The 27,710-nt window shown below is 39.6% G+C and overlaps 1 protein-coding gene and 1 long non-coding RNA gene across 6 annotated transcripts in view; one reads left to right on the top strand and one right to left on the bottom strand.

Annotated features, from left to right (window-relative positions):
- Window positions 1-27,710, top strand: part of LOC121881564 (neuronal PAS domain-containing protein 3) — a 367,402-nt gene that overhangs the window by 283,417 nt on the left and 56,275 nt on the right. For all 3 annotated transcript variants that reach the window (XM_042389431.1, XM_042389430.1, XM_042389429.1), the window contains one exon: window positions 24,206-24,386. In XM_042389431.1, the coding sequence (XP_042245365.1) occupies window positions 24,206-24,386 (181 nt within the window). The remainder of the gene's footprint in view (window positions 1-24,205; window positions 24,387-27,710) is intronic.
- LOC121881566 lies at window positions 304-4,336 on the bottom strand. Of its 3 annotated transcripts, XR_006091816.1 has the most exons (6): window positions 4,219-4,336; window positions 3,966-4,063; window positions 2,153-2,321; window positions 1,451-1,541; window positions 1,104-1,159; window positions 304-646 (listed from the first exon to the last, which is right to left on the bottom strand). It is a non-coding gene; the product is annotated as an uncharacterized LOC121881566 (long non-coding RNA). The 3 variants fall into 3 exon arrangements; XR_006091817.1 differs by having other exon boundaries at window positions 304-649; window positions 3,966-4,336; XR_006091815.1 differs by having other exon boundaries at window positions 3,966-4,336.

The raw sequence follows: 27,710 nt of genomic DNA, 5'->3' as shown, positions 1-27,710 counted from the left end.
GTCTCCGGGACGCCGTCTCGACTCTGAAACAACCTCCCACTAAATCTCAGAGAAGCCAAACCGGTGCGCGTCTTTAAAAAGTGCTCGTTTCTGTCGGCTTTATCTTGATTTCATAACTTGTATTTCCTGAGTTGTACACTTATTTGTTAATACTGCGTGTGTCTTGATGTGTGTCGTGTGTAGTTGTCAGTCAGAGTGGCTGATAGTTTGACGTAAAGAGGTAAAAAAAAACCTAAAATGACGAGTCAGACCAGCCTCAGATTCTCACTCGATAACATTTATTGAGTGTCTGATATAATTTATGTCAAGATTTTACTATGAATCTTTGTCCAAATCAGCAAAAAGCTTCCAAAAGTCTCTTCCCGAGGTTTCTATGTTTCCTGACAGAAATCTCATCTTGTAGAAGAAGAAGAAGAAGAAGAAGAAGAAGAAGAAGGAGGAGGAGAAGAAATCACACGTCAAAACAAAATTACAGCTCAAACTTACCAGGAGTTCGATTTGTGCAGGATTAGTGTTATCAGGCGACCTGTCTGCGCCGACGTAATTTGTGCAAACAAGTTTGAATTAAAATCATGGAAAAAGAAGCGAGGCCTCTGCAATTACTGCAAATCACTGGACGTCTCAGGTAATATCAGCCCTGTGAGACCTGCTGACAGAGAGAGAGAGAGAGAGAGAGAGACGGACAGCTTCTTCAAGCCTCCACATCTGAAGAAAATACTTATAAAAGTGTAATGTTTTTATTTGATATGTTGTATTTGCAGCCGGCGGTCTCTCGGTAGTAAAGTGAATATTAGTTCAGGTCATCCTTCATACGCAGCGTCACAAAAAACAAATGCAGCAGGTAAAAGCAATAAATAAAGAGGAGGAGGAAATAAAATCCTCTGTGTTTGTTATCCAGCAGAGAAACATTCATCTCTAATGTCACAGAAGAACAGAAAACACAGTGAACGTGACTGCGAGAGGTCAGAGGTGATTCTCCACAGATCAGGAAAAAAAATACAAAACACACTTATTTGAATTTTTAAAGTTTGAACTTTGAATGAGTTCACAGGAAAAAGTAGCTTTTAGCTTAAAAATGATGAATAACAACAACAACGACTCACTTTTAGTTGAAACTGACTTCACTTCCTCGTTGTTTAGGATCCTGCAGACCTCACTGCTGTGTGTAAAGATAATTCCTTTAAATACTTTCCCTCTGATCTCACTAAAACCCAACATGTCGACACAAACTGAACGTGCATATATGATGAATTTTGGTTTTACATCACTAAAGCTCGGAAAGTCCTGACTGATATTTTTCCTCTGTTGAAAAACGTACAAAACTATTTTCTTCATTATAACAATTAAAACATGCACATTAATGTCATTTCTGAGCAGACCAACGGCACGCCCGGCTAGGACATGTAGTGATTCTGCTAAAATCCTGCACATGAGAGGAAAGAAAACTCACTTTTTTTTTAGCTGTTAATCTTTTATTGCAAACTTGGCGTCTCAAGGGGAGAATTCACAAAAGGATCTTGCAGCCTTTGCGGCAGATAAACCTGCACAAATGAGACAAAAAAGACACCGTGTGATTCACCAAGAGCCTGCAAACTGCACCGCCAACAAAATAGTATCTCAATGCTGCTATTTGCACGTATGTGTAAATTTGATAGAGTGAAATTATTAGCGTCTTCACTCTCTCTCTCTCTCTCTCTCTATGTCTTTCTTCAAATCTTCAAGCTTGTGAGGCACTGATTGATATTGAATTGATATTGAATTGATATTGAACGATCTCCACTCAGCCATCGGGGGGATCAAGTGGGTGCAGGGTTTCAGGTTTATCTCCAACTTTCAGATACTTAAAAAATAAAAATGTCCTGACAGCTCTGATTCTCAGGATTCATCCATAAGAGCTGCTTTATTACTAATAATTCCACCGTATAAACCTGGAACCAGTGTGTAACAGCTGATCTGTAGATGTGTAGCAGCAGAACACAGAACATTAATGAAGTTACTGCTGCTGTAAATGCACACACACGACCTCTTTCTCAGTTCGGCTGCTGTGTGATGCTGCAGCCGGCTGTAGACAACAATCAGAACATCATTTCTGAGCTGAAAGCAGCTGAAAAACTTTTTTTTTAATATTTAAGCTTTGTGTTCTTAAAAGTACCTTTCATGTAATTACAAACGGCGAGTTAAAGCATTAACGAAGAGTCTGAGGACATCGATCAGTTCTGCTCTCGTTGCCGCGGCTACCTGACTGAACCGGTGTGAGACGGCTGCTGGTGAACGTCCTTTTTGTCCCCTGTCTGCACCCGTAGAGCCGAGCTATAGTTTAACTGTAATGGGACAGTAGGGAGAGAGAACAGATGGGGCATAAAACAAACGCAGCACACATCAGGGACCAGGCTCTCTCTCTCTGTGTGTGTGTGTGTGTGTGTGTGTGTGTGTGTGTGTGTGATCTGACAGCTCAGGTGTAAATTAGAAGCTCAATGTCTTACGGGGTGATGTTGGCAGAGGGGTTATTATGTGTGTATGTGTGTGTTTGTATGTTTGTCATACACCTGATCCGTCATCAGTTTAAAGGATAAAGTTGGTGATTTTCTATATTTTTCTTATTGTCAACAAATCTCATGTACAGAGCAAAACCAACGAGCCGTAGACCTTCACTGTCATCCAAAAACTATTAAAAAAAACATGTCAATAAGTCACATCAGGGTGTGTTGACTGGACTGTTAACCATCAGGAGCCGAGCACTGGTTCTTCTACATCAACAAACCTTTAAAAACATATTTCTTCTTGCATGTGACGGCTACATATTGCTTAAAAATGTGAAAATTCGATAACAAAGGAAAGGTTTGTATTTGATTTACCATATAATCTGCACATGAATATTGATGGAAAATCCCCCAAAACCCCATAATACGATACGGCAATTTCACAAATGAGAGTTGAAATCGGCGAACTAGTCAAAGTGACTGAGTGAACTTTCATAACTCGATATAATTTGATACGTTCATGACGACTATCACCGACACTGACCTACAGTGATGTGTGTAATACATCTAAATCATTTAGATTCAGTGTTTATTTCCTGACATCTCTTGTGAGTGAGCCAACTTTTTAAACTGACTCATGACGACTCATGACGTTATCAGCTCAGCTAATAGCCTAGCTACTAGCTAACGTAGCTGTTGATGTATGGCCTGTTGGATTATATATCAATATAAAACTCACCTCAGGTTTTATTACTGTTGAACCACCAGACTGATAAAACATAAAACCTTTTGTCTATCTAACACGAGACTAGGCTAGTTTGTGTTGCTAGCCAAAGGGAGGCACAACTAAGCTAGCGCTGCTAACGACTCGTAGGAGCATTTGCTAATATGCCACCTTTATCACCAGCTTTTCAAAATCCCTTTTCAAATATAATGATGTTGTACGCTGTGACAACGCGGTGGTTAAGGTCTGGTTAGGTTTAGGGGAAGATCATGGTTTGGGTTAAAATAATCACTTGAAACAAGTTACTTCCTTCCTTCTTTGACTCGCGGATGGAAACAGGAAGCAACCTGCGGTCTCTTGCACCTGAATCCACTTTTTGCCATCTATCCATCTACTCATCCACCCAACCCGCCACCTCCGATTATGGAAATTTGTCACCTAATATTGACTTTCTTTTTGGCAACTGACATTACGACTTATACTGTCGTTTTTCTTTGTACAATGAGGTTCTGTTTATTGCTCTGCTAGCTTGTTGTGCTACATATCACAACCTCTTGTGACAGTACAAAGTCAAGAGGTTGTGATATGTAGCACATCAAGCTAGCGGAGCTGTAAACAGAACCTCATCTTGTCTTTGTAGACATGCATTCTGCACATCCTCCTATTTGTCCATATTTAAGTCTGTGCATATGTGTGTGTGTGTGTGTGTGTGTGTGTGTGTGCGCATGTGATCATATATGTGTGTGTGTGTAAATACACACCTGCCGCAACCATTTATCCATCATATTTCACGGCAGTTCTTTCATCCGCAGCGGAGCGTCTGCTTCACCATCATCATCTCTCTCCACTTGTAGGCCGTCTGAGGAAGGCGACAGGCAGGCAGGCAGGCAGGCAGGGAGCGGCGGGGCGGCGAATCCAACGCACCCGGGCGGAAAGAATCAGAGTTTACACAACAGCGAGGCGGAGAAATTAAAGATGATTTTTATTTTCTTTATCTGGAGGAGAATTCATTACCTGGCAGAGGAGCGGGAGCTGAGCGCTGTCAGCCAAGAATAATGACTTGTCTAACTGATAGGGAGACACACACACACACACACACACACACACACACACACACACACACATAGATACACACAGGCTTTTATATACAGACACACACACATATACAGTTTCACATACACAAACACTCTCAGGCTCGTACACACACAAACATACAACTATAATACAGTATGGTGTCAAATATACACAATGTATGCTCTCGTCCTTTAACCACACACACACCACATGCACTCACATGTACACTTAATACATATTTGTACCATATTCAGTAGATTTAAGGCTCTTTGTTCTCTTTTTTATATTTTTTTCTTACAGATTAACTAATATAAATACTCAGAGTTTTAGTCAGATGTTGAAAAGTAACTAAATCATTAAGTCTGGACTTATTATATAGATATTTATTATCAGTAGGCCTTTATAAACAGTTAATAAATGGTTTATAATACAGTTTAATGTAGTTGGAAGCAGATATAAGTGTCAACAACCTGTAACATATAACTCCTCCTGTGGACACCAAAAGTGTTTGCTGCTGTATAAACAGATAATGAATAGTAAATATAGTAAATCACAGTTGTAATAACAGGACAATTGTAATATATTGGAGAAATTTTAAATGCTGACAAATACTGTTCATTTATAAACACTTATATCTGCTTATAACTACATTATAGTGTGTTATAAACATTTATTAAATGTTAATATACTGCTTATACATAGGGCAATTATTTCCTTATCGATTAATCTGTCGATTATTTTCTTGCTAGTTTGCTCGTTTGGTCTAAAATGTTAAGATATTCAATTAACGGTCATATATGACAAAGAAAAACAGACACATCCTCACATTTAAGAAGCTGAACGATCAAATGTTTGGCATGTTTGCTTGAAATATAGTTGTAATAAATTAACTTTCTGATGATAAACTAATCGTCAGAACATGCTGATGTGACTCTGACTAATCTCTGTGTGTGTGAGAGACTATAGTATAAAATGTTTGTCTCACTAGTAGTTCATAAATGAGTCAACAATGTGTTTGTGTTTATAGATAGTTATTAGCTACCTAGCTTAACTGCCATTGTTGTAAAAAAAACCTACTAAAGTGCAAAGGTTGTTCTTCTTCTGGTGTTTTTAGCCTGTGAAGCTATTTTTGCATAGTGGTCAAACTGGGTAATTACAACTACAGTGTGTATCATGTGATGCGCACCGGCCCAGAAACACACGCAATCATTGGAAAAGGAGCAGCTGTCACAAACATGAAATGATTCTTTTTATTATCAGAATTTGATCAAATTGGTTCAGTAACATTTGGAAAGTCTCACAGAGCCAACAGGAAGTCCATGCTCTGAGCCACGGATGTATTATAAGAGGTGGACATGGTGCCGCCGCCTCTCAGCGTTGCTGCCGATCTCAGTGGCCACTTGCGGTATTGCATTGAAAAAATATATATTTTATATATTTTATATATCATAAAAGAGAAGTCTAAAAAACTGTTGACAGGACCCTTCCAACCGCAGATAAGGTCAATTATTACTCTTTGTATTATGAATTTTTAATCCATGACGGTTTTATATTTGTAAAACTTTCCTGTGCAATGTGACAAACCTGGAAGCTCATTCAGCTCCTGCACCAGACGAGCATGTTTCATTTGATTTAACTTTCACAGGAGTTAATCTTTGAATGCATATTCCACTTCTCCTTAATAAGGTAAAGTCAGAGGACGACCAGAGTCAGCAGGATTCATCCTCTGAGGAACATGAACGTCTGCACAGAACTTTACAGTCGTTAAGATATTTCAGTCCGGACCAAACAATCGACCAATCAACAGGCCCTCGTTAACATCACGTGAATTAATGCAGCTTTAAAGTCACAATTAATGTTTAAACTTTCAGCACAAATCAAACTGTTATAATCAATATACAGTAACACATCAACACACACACAGTTCACTTCTACTGATCCAAGACTCCGTACACAACCTACTGTACGTTTCCAGCTAGTCTCACATAAAACACCATCACACAAACACACACACTCACCTATCCACACACACACACACACACATTCCCTCTCTCCGGTCCTCGCAGCCTCGTCTGCGTCGGTAATAACCTCTCTGTGCCCCGATCCAGAGGAAATCAGCTGGAATGTGAAATTGAAAACAAACAGTCATTTCAGATAGTGAAGCCTCTCCGTCAGCCGGCGTCTCCCTCTCTGTTTGAAGCCCACAGATTGTCCTCAGATCATATCCAGATATACAGTATAGCTCATGTTCCCTAAATCCCTATCTAATAGACAACTCATACATAATCAGACGCAGCCAAAAGGCGACAACGGCGGCGGCGGCGGCGGCAGCGGCCTCTCCCGCTTGTTTTGCAGATACTAAGAAGCAGCTATCGACGCCACCGAAACTTCAACTTCTCCTCAGTGACGAAGGAAAAGCTGTTTTTTAGCTTGATGAATGGATGCTTCATTTATTTATTTGATTGCACATTAAAATATAGATAAATGTAAAATACACAAACACACTGACGCCTACATAAAGATACATATACAGACATTTACTGTTGGTAAGAAATGAAATTGTGCATAAGTGTGGATGAGTTTTGTGTAAAGACCTAAAAGTCAAAGCAAGATGAATCACATTAATAGAATAAGAGAGATAATAAGAGACAGAAAGTCATTTTTGAGACAAAATAAAAAGAAATAAATGAAATGAGGAAACGGAAAAGTTATCAGTTTGTTTTTCAAACTAAAGTTTGACTGACAGCAGCAGTACGACTCCGTCTCTTCTGCTCTGTAATTTCTTTTTTTTTTAAAGCCGAATCTGTTAGAAACAAGTTGTTGTCGGCGGCGTTTTGCAGTGTTCTGTTTTTCACCGACTGTTTCATGTTCGGTCTGGAGGATCCCCGAGAGACGACAAATATAAGAAGTCACTAACACGAACAGACGTACGAGTCACTGCTGACAGCCCTGTGTGTGTGTGTGTGTGTGTGTGTGTGTGTGTGTGTGTGTGTGTGTTTTCTGCAGAGGTAGAGAGGATGTACATTTACTGAAGTATTGTACTTAAAGGAACAGTTCACCATTTTGTGAAATCCTCCTTTTTGTTGTCTTGTTCTTCTGCTTTTGTGTTTCTTGGTTTTTGTGCAATTTCAGATGAAATTCTCACAATGTGATCGCTGCTACGACTCAAACCAACCAATCAGATCACGACATGAAATAACACAATAGCGTGTCAACACACAAACAGCCGGCAAGGACGCAGAGATGTTGTTGTCACAGTTCAACAGGTCAAAGTCAGCAGGTTTATATATATATCAGCCTTGTATTTGTATAGAACCAAATCATAATGAGAGCTATCGGCCTCGACTGGTTGGGTTGAGAGAGGAAGAGGAAGAAGAGAGATGGAGAGCAAGCATTGTGTAAATAAACAAATCACTGCTGTTGTGCTATTTTTATGCCAAGTCACATTACTTTTGTCATCGTCCTTATAATCTGGTGGGAAGAGTCGTATAAAAGTTCCTAAAACAGCAACAGTTATTTTCTCATATATGGACATTTTCCTGTCGCATCCTCGTCCACCATCAAGCCAATTTGTCAGTTTCAACGCACGACTTCCGGACGAATTTCACCCTCATTTGTATAAAGTTGAAATTCACTCTTGTCTTGTAGAAAATGAATGTTGGTTCAGTGAGTTTTCACTGTAATTTAGCTTTAGCATAGACTGTAAAAGAAATAATGGATGTAGCCACTGTGACGTCACCTGTTGGTTTGTGGACTCCAGTTTTGAAGCCTCAAGTTTGCATTTTTGACCGTCGCCATCTTGGATTTTTTGGAGCCAGAAGTGACCATATTTGGACGAGAGGATGGAGCTGATCCTAACGCTAGCTGCTAGCTTGGTTAGCACAGTGTATTTACAGTCTATGATTAACTGTGATAATGCTAATCTTCTGAACATTCAACTCGTTAGAGGGTCTTTCATGAACTTTCATGAACTGAAAACATACTGAAAGAGCAACATGGGACATTTTAACATGAGGGTCTGCGGGTGGTCATTCGAAGAACTGCAGTTTTCGGCGCTTCCACTTTGGCCTCATTTTGCAGCCCTGACGGTTGCTGCTCGGCCTTTAATCAGAGGAGGAGAGAGGTTTGGTGGAGGAACGGTGATGAAACAGAGAGACAGATATTATTGCAGTAAAGACAGAAAACAAACAAAGAAAATCCAGAAAAGATTACAGAAAAGAGAGAGACAGGAAGTGAAACAAAGAGAGAGAAGAAGAAGTTAGATGCAGAAAAAAAAAGAAGAAACGGAGAGAGAGAGAAGGATGGAGCTGCAGAAACAAAGATGGAAGTAAACTAAACATGGAGAGACAGAGAGCAGCAGTTTGTGTTGTTCTTGTCAAGGTCACAGCAGCTGAATGTGGAGATCCTGAGGGAACACCACTGTGTGTGTGTGTGTGTGTGTGTGACATGGCTCTATATTTTTCTATTTATTCTATCATTCATGTGTGTGTGTGTGTGTGTGTGTGTGTGTGCCTTTTGTCTTTGTGTGTGTGTGTGTGTTTGTCTGCATTTAAAGCCCTGTAGGGGCTCACAACGGGCTGCAGCGTCGCATTCCAATCACTGCTCAATTAATTGCCCTGTAGACACACACACACACACACACACACACACACACACACACACATGGTGTCCACAGAGTCCACAGAAAACAGTATCAACACGTGAGTTGCAGACAAACACACACTTTCCCATTCATAGTGAATTAAAGACAAATAAAAAAAAAGGACGAGCTGAATCCTGCTGCACACACACACACACACACACACACGCAGGTTGTGTATTGATGAAGCTCCGACTTCTCTCATCTTTGATGCTGAAGATGTTTTAATGAGTTATTTGGCGTAGACACGGTGTGAAAGGTGTCAGTCTCGTGTGTTTCAGTCAGAACATCTAATGTTGAATTAATATCTTTGCTTGTGTTTTTCTTCTTCTTCTTCTCTCCGTCTGCACGTCCTCCGCTGCTTCGCTCACATCTTCCTCTTTGATTTTTCACTCGTCACATATCACTGTAGATCTCTTCAGCCCTCCGTGTTTACCTGGAAACTTTCCATCTCGTACAGATATATGCTTTTCTCTGTTTGCACTTTTAATGCACGCTCAACACTTTCTGCATCCCCTTTCACATTAAAAGCTTTCCAGCAGTTCAGAAGGCAGAAAGTCACCGCCCCTGAAGGCTTTTATTGTGAAATGTTTTGTTCAATCTAACATGACACTAATGCTTTTCAGTGCAAGAAATGATTATTTCACATTTTACTTTTCACAACATCCATGTTTGCTTTTCCTTCATAAATACACGGATGTCGGAGTGTCCATGAATGCATCACCCAAACAGTGAATTTTAATAAATTGTCCTGAAGCCCATGAACGCAACTTTAACAAAAAGTAGCGACAGAGCAGGTCATTTATGGTCATTAAAATTAATTAAAGAGACATGACGATGTTTTCAGAGAAGTTGATATTTAAGTTTAATATAAAAGAGTCGATGCTGAATCATGAACAGACTGTTGATGGTTTTTATTTGCTGCTTCTCAGCAGACACACTTGAAATAAACACTGTGAACGGCTCTTTGAGCTGAGAAACGTTCAGAGAGGAGCTGCAGTATTAAAATGGCTGCTTACTGCCGGCTGTAAACGCTGCTGCAGAAATGAATGGAGGATATTTATAATAAATATACTTTTATTAGGGCTGCAGGCCTGTATATTAGTGTTTAGTGGAGAGAGGATCCGCTCTCTCTCTCTCTCTCTCTTCCTTCTTCTTATCTTTTGCATCCATCTCTTTCACATTCACACCGGCAAGAAAGCAGCTTATAAAAATACAGTTGATACAAATTATCAATAGTGACAAAAGTTCTTCTCATTAAGTCATTTTATTGCCAAATTATATTTTAAATTGTCTTTTTAGGTTTTTCTATCCTCACCAAAAGTGAAATTACTGAGGAATGTGAGTTAAAATGGGAAGAAATTATGCATAATATAAATTCTTTAAAACTCCCTCCAACCTAAACCACTAAACAGCTCATTTGCTGTCGGTTAAACCTACTATAACTGAGTTTTTGGCCATTTGACATATCAGTTTGTAGTCGCTGGGATCTTGACGCTCTTGTTCTTCAGGAAAAGAAAAAGTTCAAGCACATAACGTTCTGATTAAACACACGAGATGCAGCGTGTTAATTAGTGATCTTGTATCGTGTATTTTTGTGTTGGAAATGTGTTAAATCTGACTTTAACACGTGTACGTATCAGCAGGATTTGTGACATCACAACCAGCTTGGAGCCAATCGTGGTCCAGTATGCAACGTACATATAGTGTGATGTGGAAACTTGAAGCCTAAACTGCACAAACACTGAGAATGAACTTATCAGTGAAGTAGGAGACATTTGAAATGAGCGATATTTACATATTTTAAGGACTTAAAATATTGAACTTGAACTTTTCTTTGTGGAAAAAACATTATTTTTTATGTATCTAAAAATATGGAGGGATCTTTAACCTTTGGACAGAGTCAGGCTAGCTGTTTCCCCTGAGTCCGCTATTTATGCTAAGCTAGGCTATCTAAACATAGCACAAAAGTAAGGAGATTTGCGTTTGGTAGATTATTTCTTCTCTGTTGTAACAATGCTTCTTGGCAATAAAAAGCCTGTTTATTTCCCTTTTTAAATGGTGCCACATTTGTAAGGAACATGCATTTGTGGGATGAGCAGCAGAGCTGAGTATGTGGGTTGCGCACATGAAAAATTTGCCAAATCGTCTCTGCCAATGCCAAACAGAGGGAAATAAAAAACAGGCTTTCCAACGGTATGAGTCAAGATTTATTGCCAAGAAGCATTGTTACAATAAAGAAATAATCTACCAAACACAACTTTCCTTACTTTCTGTGCTATGTTTATGTTCCGACTCCAGCTCCGTGCTCAACACATCAAACTTCTCATCTAACTTTCTGCAAGGAGGCGAATAAACATCGTTGTAACTATTCTCAGCATCTACAACAACTTGGTTAATGTTGTAGAAGGACGCACGCAGAAACTACAGTTTGTGCATGAACATTTGCTATTATCTTTGCCTCCTACAAGAATTTTGAGCATATTTACTAGGGGTGTGCCAGAATACAAATATGTTATTCGGCAAAGCACAAATAGTGGGGTTTTATAAGAATATTTGTTTCATACAAATATTTTAAAAATTATTTGTTTTCAGGAAGAAAAATAAATCATGTCAAATACCAGAGTGCTGGTCGGTTACATCACTATCTCAGTGTCTCTCCTCTGCTCCGCTGTGACGTCTATCAGCAGGTCTCAGTGAGGGGAGTCACATCCACCTGCTACATGATGCACATTTCCTAATTTGGACATCACTCCTGGAGTTGGGAGTATTCCCCAGAGATAAAGCTGAGCTACTGACACACGCTTCATGAACACTTATTGTAACACTTTAATTTTCTAAAATTAAAAGCGTAATAAAAACAAAATCAGGATTTTTAAACCTCTCCCCACTTTTATTCAAATACAAATAATTTTGCTGCCTCAATAAATACAGATACAAATACAAATACTGGACTCTCTGCACATCCCTAATATTTACATTATGCTTCAGTTTTTAAATACATCAAAATTACATATTGAATCTGGGAATTATTTTCAATAAAACTCACAATCTCTAATTTCATGCAGATGTGATGCTGCACCCGCTAAGTGCACACCTGGCCAGGTAATAATAAGATAATCAACACTTCCTTGAGTTCCACAGTAAAACATCACTGAGGGCCGTGAAGGGAAACGGCCTCAGGATTCACATTTATACACACACTCGACATAACCTCTTGGGTTTTGTCTGCGTGCGTGTGTGTGTGTGTGTGGGTATGTGTGTGTTTGCCCTGAAGACCTTTCTGATGAATGAGATGTAGCCTTGAGCGCACACACACACACACACACACACACACACACACACACACACACACACACACGTGCGCCACCTGAAGCTCTTGCACGAGTCATTAACACACCAAACAAATTAAAATCTGCTCAACAAAAAGAAATAAGCAGCAAGTGGACGTATTAGCATGAGAAACATGATAAAAGTGCTCCTCCATTGTGTCCTTATCACAGTCCCATAATGCACTGGGAGGCAGGGATTGGCCCCGGCATTCCGGACCGTTCGACACAGGGCTTATCAGTGTCTGGGGTCCTCGCTCCGAACGTTCAAAGACCGCCATTGTTGTGAGATTTGGGGGAGAACAGAGAAGAGATTTTCGGGTTTTTAGAGCTGCAGAGTGGATTTTGTGTGTGAGAGAGAGAGAGAGAGAAAAGAGAGAGAGAAAGGAAAGAAGACGGATGAATCAGATAAAAAGAGAAAGAAGGACAAACAGAATAGCAGGTTTTCTAAATCCGTGACTGTGTTACGTCTCTTCCTGTGTTCATGTCCGTGATTTACATCGTCGGGATTGTTTGTGAAATATGGATGTTTGCGTTAGCATCAGCAGTTTAAGATGCTGACTCTCCTCGATTTTAACATATTAACATTTATATTCTAACGTATTAGAGTTAGCTTTATGTAATCTGTAATTTGTAATGGAGACAATGTGTCAGCAGAGACATTTCAGTGACTCGATGTCCTCTAGTGGTGACCAGTAGGGACTGTAACGACATCCACTGGTCTGTGGCTCAGACTACAGTGGCCTGTTGAGGACAAAAACAGAAAATGAGCAATCCAAACATGGAACAAGCTGACAAATGTAGAAGTCCAGCACAAATATACGAGTGCTGTATTGTGTTTTTCTGTGTGTGTATAGTGTCTGTGAATGTGTGTGTGTGTGTGTGTGTGTGTGTGTGTGTGTGTGTGTGTGTGTCCTCTGAGCCCCTGCGTCTGGCCCTGGAAAGCCCTGTTTGCTGTCTGGCTGTAAATTTCCGCTGAACCAACACGCTGACATGAAACCCAGCAGACTGATTTAAGCCTCTGTGTGTGTGTGTGTGTTAGTGTGTGTGTGTGTGTGTGTGTCCCTGTGACTCTGTAAAGTACCCATAATGCACCTTACCTACACTCACCGTTTCACAACCTGACTCCTGAGAGAGGATGGGCGAGAGAGAGGAATCAGTTGCGTGAAAAAGTGAGAAAGAAGATAGATGACGGACAACAAAACATCACACACACACACACACACACACACATACACACACACACATCGCCATGGCGTCGGTCTGTATATGTGTGTGTGTGTGTGTGTGTGTGTGTTTTTTGGATTTTGCTTTAACAAGTCAGCAGGTTGAAGAAGCTTTAGTGATTTGGGACACTGAGACAGAAGGTGTGTGTGAGTGTATTGATCTAGATGAAGGATCTCTTACTTTCTGTTCGCCTCAGGGGGTTAAAACTAGACACACACACACACACACACACACACACACACACACATACACAGACTCAGAAGCTCTTCAGTGTCCAGTGATTTATGACAGATTTGAAAAGGTCTGTTTATCCCTTCACACACTGAGATGTTGATCCCGCCGGTGAAGTTTTCTGTCAGTAGAAAAGACAGAAAAAGAGATTTCTTCATATTTCATAATTATTTTGTTATTTATAATCTATTTTAATCTCAGTAATATCTTGTGTATATTATCATATCTTATTCCTCTGTGCCCACTCCTCTCTCCATCCTCATTAACAGCCAAAATCATCGTCCTTAAACTTACTTAGATTTTTCTCTGTTTTTTTCTCCTTTTGTGAAGGACAGAAGTGTTTAAAATAAAGTTAACTTTAAAAAAATAAAATCTTTCTATTTTTTCATCATGACTCCTTCTACTGTTCATCCCTCTTCAGACTCACCTCTCTCTCTCTCTCTCTCTCTCTCGCTCTCTCTCGTCCAGGTGATGTGATTGCTTTCAGTGTTCTGTGTTTTGTTTTGCCTAATAAATCACCATCTATCAGAGCCCAGCTGACACACACACACACACACACACACACACAATCCCACACTTACACACTGTGGCAAACAGTTCATAATGGACCGTTCATCTGTCATCCTCTGAGCTGTTGACAAGGAAAGTGTCTTGGATATGGGCTGTGTGTGTGTGTGTGTGTGTGTGTGTGTGTGTGTGTGTGTGTGTGTGTGTGTGTGTGTGTTCATGCTACTCTACTGACAATAGAGATTCGTCCCCATTCATCTGACTGATAACACACTAGTGCTGTCAACTGGAGACCAGCTTTATCCTCTCACACACACACACACACACACCTTTGAGGGGGAAAACAAACGTACATACACACACACACATATGTTACATGTAGTGTGTGGACACACACACATTAATTTAAATATACAAACATATGCACTTACACACAGTTGCACTTATGCATATTGTATACTTACATAATGTGAACACATATCCAGCATGCTAACAGATCTGTGCAGCTGAGTTTAGCCAAATCTTTGCTTTGGGCTAAATGTTAACATCCGCATGCTAACATCCTCCCAGAGACAATGCTAAGATGCTGATGTTAATGCATGTTAACTGTCTTAATTTAATGTGTTAGCATGCTAACACCCTCCCAGAGACAATGCTAACATGCTGATGTTAAAGCATGTTAACTGCCTTAATTTAATATGTTAGCATGCTAACATCCTCCCAGAGACAATGCTAACATGCTGATGTTAAAGCATGTTAACTGTCTTAATTTAATGTGTTAGCATGCTAACATTTGCTAATTAGCGCTAAACACAGAGTACAGTTGAGGGTGATGGCAGTGTTATTAGTTTTGCAGGTATGTGGTCATGAATCAAAGTATTGGAAACATTTTGACCTGGTGATGGCGCCACTAGATGAATATTTATCCTGAGACATGAATGTTTGTACCAAATTTCATGGCAATCATTCAGTTACACAATCCTGAGAAATCCAAAAGTTCAAAAGACCAATAAGTATTCAAGACAAACTATACTAGTGTGAGATGAACACAAAGTTAATATAAGTAACAAAGATAAATATCATTACGTATTACTGAGGATAAAAAATAGGCAGGTGGCCCCTTTATTTACAGGACATTAATGTGTTTATAATGTGACTAATATAGCTGACATGTTGTGGACTGTACATTCTTATTGTAGCCGTCACCATAATCGTATCATTGTACTGTCAGAATGTGCGCATTAGTTTAGACACAGATGTGTTTGTGTAAATTATATGTGTTAATGCAGATACTGTGTATTTATGATTAAGTGTGTGTGTACATGTGTTATAAAAATGTGTATTTTTGGTTCGTATACATGTGCGTATGTGTGCTGGAGGCCTGTAGTATTCTCAAAATGTTTTTATGATTTTAAGAAGGACTCTTGGGAGATTAGCCTTGAGCTAAAAAAAAGATCCAAATAAACACAACAAACCTAATAGTGGCACTAAAGGTTAAAGGATTTGGCTGGAAAATTTTCTATATTTTCCTTCTTGTCAACAAATCTCATGTTTGGATCCAAACCAACAATGAACTGATCTGATAACAAGTATTGTGTGTGTATTAAAGCCTGATATATCTTGTTCTTCTGTGCCGTAGACCTCCATTATTGTCCAAAAACTATTAAAAATCATCATCACAACTCCGATGAAATGACTTGTTTCACAATCAGACTTTGATCCATTCGGTCTGATCACATTTCAAAAGTCTAGAAGAGCCTCATGATTGAATCATTTTATCCCCATTCAAGTTAGCCGCAGGGCTGAACTGGAAGTTAGCGGTCTCAGCCGGCTCTACTGAGCATGCTCTATGGACGCATTGGGCCCATAGAGTGCAGTGTGTTTTCATCCAGGTGTTTCTTTACAGCAGGAAGTGGCTTTTTTGGCTTCATGCACCACTGAGCAACGTTAATAGGAATGAACGGGGCTTCTGACGCTGTATCCAGTTCTCTTTATACCTCCATGGTGAATGTCTGAACCAAATTTCAATCTATCCAATAGTTGTTGAGATATTTGTGATATTTATTCATGATGCAGCCTGCTGATAACTGGATTTCACCATTTCCAGTTCGAGTTTTATGTTTATATTTAAATTCAAAGAGAACATATTCAACATATTTAAATAGAGCTGCTGTTGTATCACATATTGTACTGTTAGTCTTTCATGCTGTGATATAACGGTTTGTTTTATACTTTATGAGTATTACATCTTATTTCATCGACTCAACGTTTTAAGTGAGGAAAATGAAGATTTCAGAAATCCTCTTCATGTTTTCATCACTCATCATTTAAAGAGGAAATGAAGTTTCTCTGCAGAGTTTTTTTTTTCTGACACTTGGGCTCATGTCCGTCGTTCCTCCTCGCTCCTCGGCTCTAACGCCGCATGAATCATTAACAGCGGAGTAATTATGCACTATCAAACTTGGAATATTACCCCACTTAGCTAATGTTTAATGCTGTAATTAATTCTGAACCCTGCGAGCCAACATCAATTTATTTGATTAGTACTTTGCAAAGTCACACAGAGGTTTTTTACTGTTTTGAGGTGTGTGTGTGTGTGTGGCTTTAAAATGTTTCCATAAAGTGTGATTCAGAGAGTGAGACATTGATGAATGGGAATTTTAACGCTTCAGATTTTTTATATAAATGTTTGTTTTTGTTTTTCAGGATGTATTTGTTGCCTTCACACTTCAAAATAAAAGAGTTTTCTGCTTTTACTTCACCCGTACTGAGCAGGAGGTTTATTTACTGTGAGAGAGAAGAAGTAGACAGTTACTTAATTATGACACAGTGATGAAGGTTAGACTCACTTTTTTTGTGATTTGACATAGTCTGACCTGACCTGGACTGCATTGGAGACGCTATTTGGCTTTGGTGAAGATGTGTTTCTATCCTGGAGGAGAATATAGTAGAACTGCTGCTGATATTTACTTGCTGGTATTTGTGTTTAACCCATAAGAAACCTTTCAATGTTCTGGAAAATTCCTTATACAGCTTTATCCTTGATTTTAACTCATGAAGTCCCTAAAGTGACATCTACCGAACATCCTGGTGCAGTCATGTGACAATGTGTGAATCTGTGTACCCATGACATCACTTCCAAAATGGCGGTGTGACAGAACTAGCTAATTTTAAAAAGCTTGTTTTTTGTTACTAAAGGTAGATTTCAACCCATTTAACAATTCTGATGCTTTAATAAGATGTCCTGTATTACATTTAACCTGTTCTGACCACATTTCTTGAACAAATTGATATAAAACAAGTTAGGGAAATATCGTTATGACATATATGTTACATTACAGATCTTTGACACTGAAGGTAGAATTTAAAAAAAAAAAATCAGAAATGTGTTCCTTGTTGTCCATTTGGTCTATTTTATATTCCCCATAATTTTCCTTTAAGGAGAAATGGGTCCATATTTCTCTAGTTTCAGGGTCAGTGGTTGTTTAAATGTTAGAGAAGCTGGCTTGTAACTAGTTCGACTGGCCAGCGAGACCTCCAAATATAACAACAAAACATTGTCTAATCTGACGGCTAATCAGCGCTAAATCACTAAATCTGTGTGCAAAGTTCTGAACTGCTAACTAGTTTCAAACTGATTTACTAAATCAGGTTGCAACATTAAAACTTCTAGTAAAGACTTTAGTAATGTGTAAACTGTGAATCTGTTCCGTCGTCCAACAGCAAGAAGCAACCAATCATGCTAACAAGTGAGAGTAGCATCATGAGCTGTAACATAACTTCTAAATAAAACAGTTTTAGGAGCCAAAAGATAAAGTGAAGTTAATCCATATGAATGTAGATGTGACTTTGTTTCTATCTGCATACCTGGAGAAACGTGTGTTTTAGATCTAGTGGTATTCAGGCAGTTTACAGTGAGAGGGAAATATCTGATTATGCTAAGCTAACCCACATTATTTGGTCATTTGGTCATTTTGTAATTTGATGTTTTTTTTCTGTGAAATGTAAAAGCGTCAAGTCAGATATTTCTATATTACCTCTTTTACTCTTCAATATAAACAGCTCAGATATTAGCATGCTAACGTTAGCTTTGTCAGTTGACTTACGCAACAGTTCCACCTGCAGTTAGCAGCTCACGTCTATGTAACAACTAGCATAACAATAAACAATCTCTGAGCCATCATTACATTATTATTATTATATTATTAGAAAAGTTTTTGTATAATAATTGTGGTTGTCGTAGTAGCTCAACTTTATCTTAGTGTGTCTACTGTTTCTGACTCTTTTTTCCTCGTGTCGTCCGTCTCTGTACGTCAAACCTTGCTGTTTGTCGACTGTCCTGTTTTAAATAAAGGTTAACAGACTGCTGAACAGTAGTGATGTAACACTCACACTGCAGTAATTACAGCTGACAGCAGCCTAAAGTCTGGAGTGATAAGAGAGGAAGAGGAAGGACAGACACACTCGCACTTATAAATTCACACACACACCTACACACACACACACACACACACACAGAAAACTCTCTCTCTCTCTCTCCGTCTGTCTTTGTCTGCGGTCGTTCGACATGGTTATCGCCGTCACTCTTATTGTCTTTTTGTCAGTTGATGTCCTTGTCTCGGAGGGCGAGCGGAGTGATAAAGCCGGCGTCTCTGTTGTGTTTTAATAAGTTTTATCTGAAGACTCAAAACAGACAAACAACGTCAAAACTCAAACTCAAGTCTGACGGCAGCGTTTGGTTTTCCACACGTGGAGGTCATCCGAGGCGCTGACGCCTCACTCAGCCTGCTCAGCTACAGATAGCGACGCCATGCTCATGCTTTAATTATCCTCCTGATGACATCACTATGATATCATCAGGGTTATTTCTTCTCCAGTATAACTAATCTTCATTTGTAAAATCAGGAAGTGCCAACCTGTACGGAAGGTGTTATAATCAACTATATGATGAACTAAGGATGCAAAATGAATTTCAGTGTAAGTTAACAATAAATTGGTGTCATATCGTTAACAAATAAATGCTGATTGGTTTAAAATCAGCTCCTCTGCAACCGGCTGCAACTTTAAAATGTTGCATCCATGTTAATGCATCAGTAATTATAATCCATTAACCCTTTCATGCATAGTGGTCACTACAGTGGACAGCTGTTCAAAAGCCGTTTTCTTATATATGCATGGGGGTTTTAATGGTATAGTTGCACATCAGCCAACACAGTGGACTCTAGTGTGTCGTCCCATACACTGCCATTCACTGGCCAGCCTTTGTAAGTGCAACACAAATTTCTCAAAACCAAGATGGCCGCCTGCCGGCAGGAAATGCTCAACAGCTCGGGAACATCTCGCCAATCCTTTTATAGTTATAGACCCTTGCAGGTAAATAAAATTTTCTAACATCAACTAAGGAGTAATACAATTGTTAAAATTTCCAAGTATTGATTTGATGTTGGGAGAAAATGACAATTAATCATCTGTCCACTAAGTTGGACAAACGCCTTGAAAAATGCATGTTTAAAAAAATGAAATTCAAATATTTTTTTTTATGCCTAAAGAGGAATAAAAACATTCCTGACTGAGGTTATCATAATTCATGCATGAAAGGGTTAATGTAATAATATTATGACACTCTGAAAGTACTTTTATATTTTAATATTACTGCTTTTATGTAACTTAAACATCTGATTTAATGCCGACTCAACCAACTGCTGGTATGTTGTTTTTTTTTTTACTTGTTATGAAGGAATAATCGCTGGATCGGCAAGAGGAAGTGGCTCAGACTAAACTCTGGCAACCCTTAAAGCTTTTCTATGTTACAGCTTTTTTAATCGGTACTATGTCTACCGGTGTTGACTTAAAATAATAAAGAGCCAGAACCATGATGTCACTTCCTGCCACTGCTGCCAACAGCTGCTGTCAGAAGTTAAAACTGTCATGATGAATCTCTGCTTACTGGATTTGTACTTATTATCGCTGGTTTTCTAATTTCTGAAAGTTCAGGTTTCACTTCAGCTCTCTATAGATTTCGGGTGAATTTCTGCGTCTCGTCCGTTCATCTCTGCATCAGCCTTAAACGTTCAATGTGCAGTTTGTCTCAGTTTATCCACCATGAGTCACCGTCTTTCTTCTAAAATAACTTACAGGTGAACATTAACGGCTTTAAAACAGGGTCACATTCAGGAAATCTATCATCCAGATCCCCCAGCAGACAGGAAGTTGAAAACATACTTGTCCTTCCAACATTTCCCGAATATTTCCGGTATTTGGCACGGATCAGTTGAAGTTATCTCCTCTCTGCACCTTTTATGTTTCTGTCTCATAAAGACGAAAGACTCTGGGGAAAGAAAAAAAAAATCATAATAATGGTATTAAATCACTTGGCCAACCTCTGTGTAAATGGCTGGAAGGATAACATGATGTATAGTCGTTGTGGTTGCCAAGGTTTCCGGCTGATTAAAAAAAATCTCAGGTTACTGTGCTGTACATCCTCAGCAGGTTTTAGTGAAAATTCAATCATCTGTTCAATCAAAGCGTACTGACAGATGTTAGTTAGTGTTCTTCTACATGATTCATGTGATAGAAAGTGATCATCTCTCTCTGTAGCTTCAGTTTTTTTCAGTTTGAGAGTGTTTGGAGTTAAATCTTGTTTTAAAATAATGTTCATAAGTCACACATAGTGTAGGGGAGACCGGGGATGGTTGTAACATTTTTGACATTTCTGTCTGTAGCATGAAGCTCCTTCATTCAAAATTTGATGCAAACTAGTGACACGTGTCTGCTATTAAATGTTGTAGCTTTTATCTCTGCATCTACACAGACACATAATTAACATGATTTAAGTTTGATTAGTTTATCTACAAAGCAGGAAATGCTATCACAAAAATAGATGAAGTAAAAAAAAAAAAATACTTTCTTACCTCAAAATTAGTTTTTTCTTTCTAAAACGGGCTGTGTCTTCCTCACATTTGGAACAAGTACTAAATTGAGCATGTGCAGAGTGACTCAGGTGATTTGTAACTTGTTCCTGATTGGAGAAATTGAAAGTGTTACAACCATCCCCGGTCTTCCCTACATTTTGAATTTTTCTGTGAAGTGCTGGACAACTCTACAGACTCGCCTTCTTTGGCAGCGCTCTGATTATTCTTCCCGTCCTCTGAACCACCGACCGCATCAGAGATTCAAATAGGTTTGGTGTTTCTCCGAGTTGCAGAAACTATCTACCAATCAGAGCTTTGTAGGCAGGATTAGAAACGGTGATGTCATCCTCAATCTTAGCTAGCAAGTTACCTAGCTACATAGCATGAAAAATAATGGCAGAAAAATGGCGACTAGATTGTTGTCATAACAACTTTTTAGGGAAGCCCTGAAAGGCATCCAATTTCTAAGTCTGATCTTAATTCTTTTGTTCAAGAGGACAAGTTTAAGAAAAAGGTTTTGCCAGAATAATCTTTCTAAGTTCCATAAAATTTTTTTTAAAAAATTTCAAAAAGTTTTGCCAGGATCATTTTTCTAAGTTTTTCTTTTTTTCATCTGTGAAAGTAGCAGGTTAATTTTTTTTTTCTGTTTTCAATTGATATATGTCTAAAATTAACCGGTGACTCACTACTGACTACTGGGATTCACCAGCATTCACTGGCAACCAGTGTCACTGGAAGTCTCTGCAGGGTTGGTTCCTGAGTGGGCTGAAGAGTTTTTACAGATGAGGCAAGAAATGTGATACGGTGCATCTGACTTATCTGTGATTGAGGTTAGCAACATTTATTCAGAAAGCAGCACAACATGTAAAATACAAGATATAAAAAGATATTTGACAAGAAGGAGAAGAAGAACAAGTCCTCTTGAGTTCAGCGTCAGTACAGCCGGACAGACTTGTGTCCTTTGTGTCTATAAAGTCTTTTGGGAACCTCTTCTCTCTACTCTGTACTGTACTTTCCCACTTTTACTGTATGATAATGTTCTTAAAGTGTTGTTGCAGTAGCTGTCTGAACGTCTAATTCCATCTCTGCATTGTTCCCTCTGTGTAATTAGCTCCACCACTGACTTTATGTAAAATAGTTCTGCCAAGTTTTAATTGATTAAAAGTCGGCGTGTTATTGCAAAGAAGAACAATGTAGATCCAATTAGCACTGTAACGTGTAAACATGAACACTAACTCCCATGGTGCACCAGGGTCTGTGTGCCTGTGTGTGCCTGTGTGTGTGTGTGTGTGTGTGTGTGTGTGTGTGTGTGTGTGTGTGTGTGTGTTTGTGTGGGTGTGAGTCAGTGATCAGTCTCATTTCTTAATCATCACTTTCTGCTCCAGATGAGACTTTATGAGGGGACTAAATTGCCTTAAAGGGATTTCTTAATAAAGGGATTACACCCATGTAATCCTCTTTGTCCCAGTGGACCCCCAAAAACCTGAACACACACACACACACACACACACACACACACACACTCACACACACACACACACACACACACACACACACACACACACAGACTCACACATAACCAGATTAGTATGTGGAAATAAATGTGCACAATGTTTTTGATATGCTACAAATGAAAACACACACCGAACGATAGAGCGCAACAGTCACGTGATACCATTGAAAATTGTGTACTTAATTGTGTGTGTGTGTGTGTGTGTGTGTGTGTGTACATGTGCATAACACAAAAAGTAAAAGTGTGTGTATTTCTAACCTTTGTTTGTGCATGATGATGTGTGTATGTTTTATTTTTGCTAGTGTGATCTTGTGTGTGTGTGTGTGTGTGTGTGTGTGTGTGTGTGTGTGTGTGTAGCGTAACGCCGCGGTTTTGGCGGCGCTCCCTCGTCTCATCCCCAATTAACGAAGACAAATCCGCCTCTATCTGCGCTAATGAGAGTCTTTAAGGTGAAGGGACTCTGTATTTATTTAATAAGAAGAAGCTTATTTATTCCATTTCCATGAGAAAGAAAAGCCGCCGCTGATTCTCCACGGCTGCTGAGGGAGGGATTAGAGGAGGAGGAGGAGGAGGAGGGAGGAGGAGAGGAGGAAGAAGATCTGGAAGTGGAAGGAGGAGACGGAGAGAGAGAGGGAATGAACAAGCTGGATGAGGAAAGGAGAGGGAAGAAACTGTGAAGAGAGGAGAAAAGTAAGAGGAAAGCAAATGAAGATGAGGAGGAGGTTTAGGATTAGTAGCAGGAGATAAATAAGAGGTGGAAGAAGATGAAATGAAGAAGAGTGAAGAGTGAAGAGTAGCGTACAGGAAGTAAAGAATGAGTAAAAAAAAAGTTGGTGCAGGATGTAAATGATTGAACTGATTATTATATTATGATTATGATTCAGTGTGGATAAGAATTTAAAAAAACAAAACAAATGAGTAGTACGTACCGTATTTCCTCTAATAGTGGTCAGGGCCTTTATTTACCTTAACTGCAGAGGGTACTAGACCTTTATTAGAAGCTTATATTATAGAGAGGCTAATTCCAATTCTAAGTATATTTACTCATATTTTAGTACGAAGCCTCTTTTTCTGATCTGCTTCCGTTTGCTCTGTTAAATGTTTGTTACTGTATTACCAGTAAAAGCAGTAATCCACCATCGCCAACGTGCAGAACGGTAATTCAAGCGCTTGAGTTCCACCCAGAACATTTTGGCAGTGCAACACTTAGCTGTAGCATTCTCATAGATGTATGCAGGTATTAAAATATGTGCCGTTATCACTATCACCCTCTCTGTGGCGGTCGGTTTTGAGTGAAAATAGTGTGTATATCGTTGAATTTATTAAATTAGAGAGGTGGAAATGTAGCCTACATTAAAGGGCTCCGCACATACATCCAGGTAACTGGCATGCACGTTACATAACAGGCGCCAGGAGTTTATCCACCCTTGTTTTTTTCTTTTAATTGACTTGCAGCCACTTTTAGAGGACATAAACATTATTTGTAGGAAACAGAGTGAAATGGAGGATGAGAGGAGGAAGAGAAAGGTTATAATCTGTCAAATCTGTTTTGTTTTTTTTTGGTCTGTAGGTGGAGCTGACCGGCAGCAGCGTGTTTGACTACATCCATCCCGGCGATCACGTGGAGGTGGCAGAGCAGCTCGGCATGAAGCTTCCTCCGGGCCGAGGGATGTCTCTCTCCCAGGGAGCCGTCAACGAAGACGGGGCGTCCTCGGCTTCATCGTCGTCGCACTCCGAGACGCCCGAACCAGGTAAGGACGAGGGAGCGAGGGTGGAAGGTGGGAGGAAAGGAAGGTGAGGCCCGCGAGGTTCTCTCATTGTCGTCGCTTTTCAAGACATCTGAACGAGGGAGGAAGTGAGAGTGGCCATCTTAGTTTAATAAGCCCAAACTAGGAGGTAGGAGGAATAAAAGAGAATAATAATAAAGAGATAAAAGAAGGAGGAAACGGGAGTAGAAAAGGACGGAGGAATGGCAGAACAGGGTGAAGAAGGAGAAAGGGAGGCGAAACAGCAAGACAGGAGGAGGAAGAAAAGGTCTCAGTAAAGATTGAACTGTGGAAGAGAGGAGGAGGGAAGAGAATAAAAGGTCACGGTAGAAACGGAGGGATGGAGGGAAAGAGAAGGTCAGGAGGGAGTGAAGGAGGAAGACGAGGAGTGTTAGGGTTGTTCTGGCTGGTTGTTTGGGCTGAATAATCAGTTCAACCTGCATAGATACACAAGGAACAGTGAAGGTAAACAGAAACAAAGACACAGTAAACATGAACGAACATGAACATGTTTGAGTCGGTTCTGGGATGAAAGCAGATCTGTTCTTACAGTAAGTTCAAAAGACACAGAACAGCAAGAATCTCCTGCAGGAAAACAGATTTTTCAAGAATTTGTTTATAGTTGGGAAAATTTTATCAAACTTAGTGGTGCACTTTTCCCCGGTGAATGTTTGTAAGGCTGCTTGTTCAACAAGCTAATATGCAGGACAAGATGGGTTCATGTTTTTAAGTTAGATAAGAAGGAGACTTTAGCAGGAAAGCTAATGTGGGTTGTTGTTCAGAGTCTGTAGCTCTCGTGTTGTGGAGCAGGATGCAATCAGGCTCAGTGCGACCGTCTATTTTAGTGATTTGGCTTTTTTATGATATGTTTCTTATTGGTGTCTTTTAATGATTCGGATCTTTTATTTATTTTTTACTCCAGCTACTTTGCAATGAGTTCTAAATGTATTTGAGTTGAAATAAAATATAATCTGCGCTCTACAGGGCAACTTTAACATGTAAACAGCATCTTTCTTGTTCCTGAATGATGTATGTTACGTGTTTGACACTAGAAAGCTGTTTTCACCTGCGTCATCTGCTGAAAGTTTCTCTGAGCTCATTGAAAATCCGCTTTTAAGAGTCGGATTTGTGACATCACAACTAGTTTGGAAGCCAATCCTGGTCCGATATTCAACCTACACGAGTGTGATGTTGGAACCTGAAGCCTTAACAAACACCGAGGATGGACTTTACAGTGAAGTAGGAGACATCTCGTGTCCAGCGGTTGAACTTCAGAGATGAAATATATTTGCATATATTTCCACCTGCACCCTCAGATCTACCAGCAGCTTGTTCCTCTGGGGCCCCCCCAGGACCAGGCTCCGCATGGGGGATGGAGCCTCCTGCTCTGCTGCACCGCACTTGTGGAGCCGCCTTCCTAAACCATCTGAGACCAGCACAGACCCTAGACGCTTTTAAAACAGGCTTAAAAGGCTTTTTCATTCATTAACTCTTATTAATAACTTCTTATTAAAACCCTATAAGACTGTAGCACTTTGAGTTTCACTATGAACGAAAAGTGTGGTATAAATTGAATGTATTATTATTATTTTTATAGATTCTGGAATTTTTAATGAGGAAAAAGGAGCAGATGTCATTTTAAGGGATTTTAAGAAGATAATTGAACCTTTTTTTTGTGGAAAAACCACATCAGAAATAAATAAATCCACATGTATGTCTGGTCCTCCAACCCTCTAACCCTGAAGCCCTCTAGTCCTAACTTCTCTCCCAGTATCCCAGCATTCCCTCCGCTGTAAGTTTGGATTTAATTAGTCACTTCCTGTAAACTGGGAAAAGGACGCGGCGTTCCTCATTGGGATTCTTTGCGTCATCTCTTCTATCCCTACATCCTCTGCTGCACCACATGTTCAAGACTTTTTTACCTTCCAAAATGCTTTTCATTGTGCTTCTCTCTCTCTCTCTCTCATGCTGATGATAATTTAAGTATTAGGGGAAAATCCATTTATAAATTAAACAAAATGACTTGATATCCATCGAGTCCCTTAGTTCATCAGCCTGTTCAAACAAGGAGGGGAAGATTGGCTTCGCGGCGGCCGGGTCTTCGGAGACGGCGCGGTAATTAGATCTGCCGCGGATTTATTCTTGGCTGATTGGTGCTGGTGATGGGTGTGGAGGGGAGGGGGGGGGGGCTTTAAATTAATTGGAGTTCCACATTTGAGGTTTTTGTTCTTTTTTTTTTTTTTCTTTGACTTTCTTCAAACCTCTAAACCAAGCCTCCCCATGCACCAAACTGGGATATGGAGAGACGGAGGATAAGAGGACATATATGTGGTCGTCAATGTCAATTTGTCTGGAGAGAAAGAAAAAAGATCTAAAAACATGGATGGGTGTTTCCCAATGCTAATTTGCCCTAACGATAGAGAGATATAAAGACGTTGGGGGAAAAAAAAAGGGAGGTAGGGGTTTGTATGAATGTCTCAGTGATTCCCAAAGTTAATTTGACCAGAGAGAGAAAAAAGAGCGAAATAAAAGGAGGAGGAGGAGGAGGAGGAGGAGGACAGAGGTGTTTGTTCTCCCATGTTAATTTGTCTAGAGAGAGCGAGAGATGGAAAGAAAGGAGGAGAGACAGGGGATGTAGGGAGGTGTTTGAATGTGCATGAGTGCTTAGCAATGTTAATTTGTCCAAAGAAAAAAAAAAAGAGAGCGAAGGGAGGCCGAGGTTTCAGATGGACATGTATGAATGTGAAGGAGCGATCCCCGAAGATAATGTGACCAGAGAGGGAGAAAGAAAGAAAGGAGGATTAGGATTCATGTATGTGTTCTTTAATGTTAATTTGTCTGGAGAGAAACAGAGATGGAATTAAAAAAAAGAGAGAGAGGAGGAGGAGGAGGAGGAGGAGGAGGAGGAGGAGGAGGGGCTGGTATGAATTTGTATGAGGATTCTTCCCAACATCCACACTTATGGTATTTGCAAGGATTCAAGTGCTTAATTGTATGACGTATTTCCGGAAATTGCAACAGTGTAAGAGTGTTTTACCAATAACGTTGCGTTGGCAAATGTAATCGCTGCCTGGAATATGTTCTTTGCATAGGCGACAATTTTTCGAATGAACGAAGCACTTTATTTTATGTGCCGAAACGTACAAAACACAGGATGTTAACACCACACACTGAGGTTCACATCATGACAGCTAACGATTATTTTCATTGTCGATTAATCTGTCAATTTTCTAGATTAATTGATTAGTTGTTTGGTCCAGAAAATGGTGGAAAATAACAATCACTGTTTCCCAAAACTCAAGATGACGT

Source organism: Thunnus maccoyii, chromosome 16 (assembly GCF_910596095.1).
Source record: "Thunnus maccoyii chromosome 16, fThuMac1.1, whole genome shotgun sequence".
Lineage (NCBI taxonomy): Eukaryota > Metazoa > Chordata > Actinopteri > Scombriformes > Scombridae > Thunnus > Thunnus maccoyii.
This window is presented reverse-complemented; position numbering and strand designations above follow the sequence as displayed.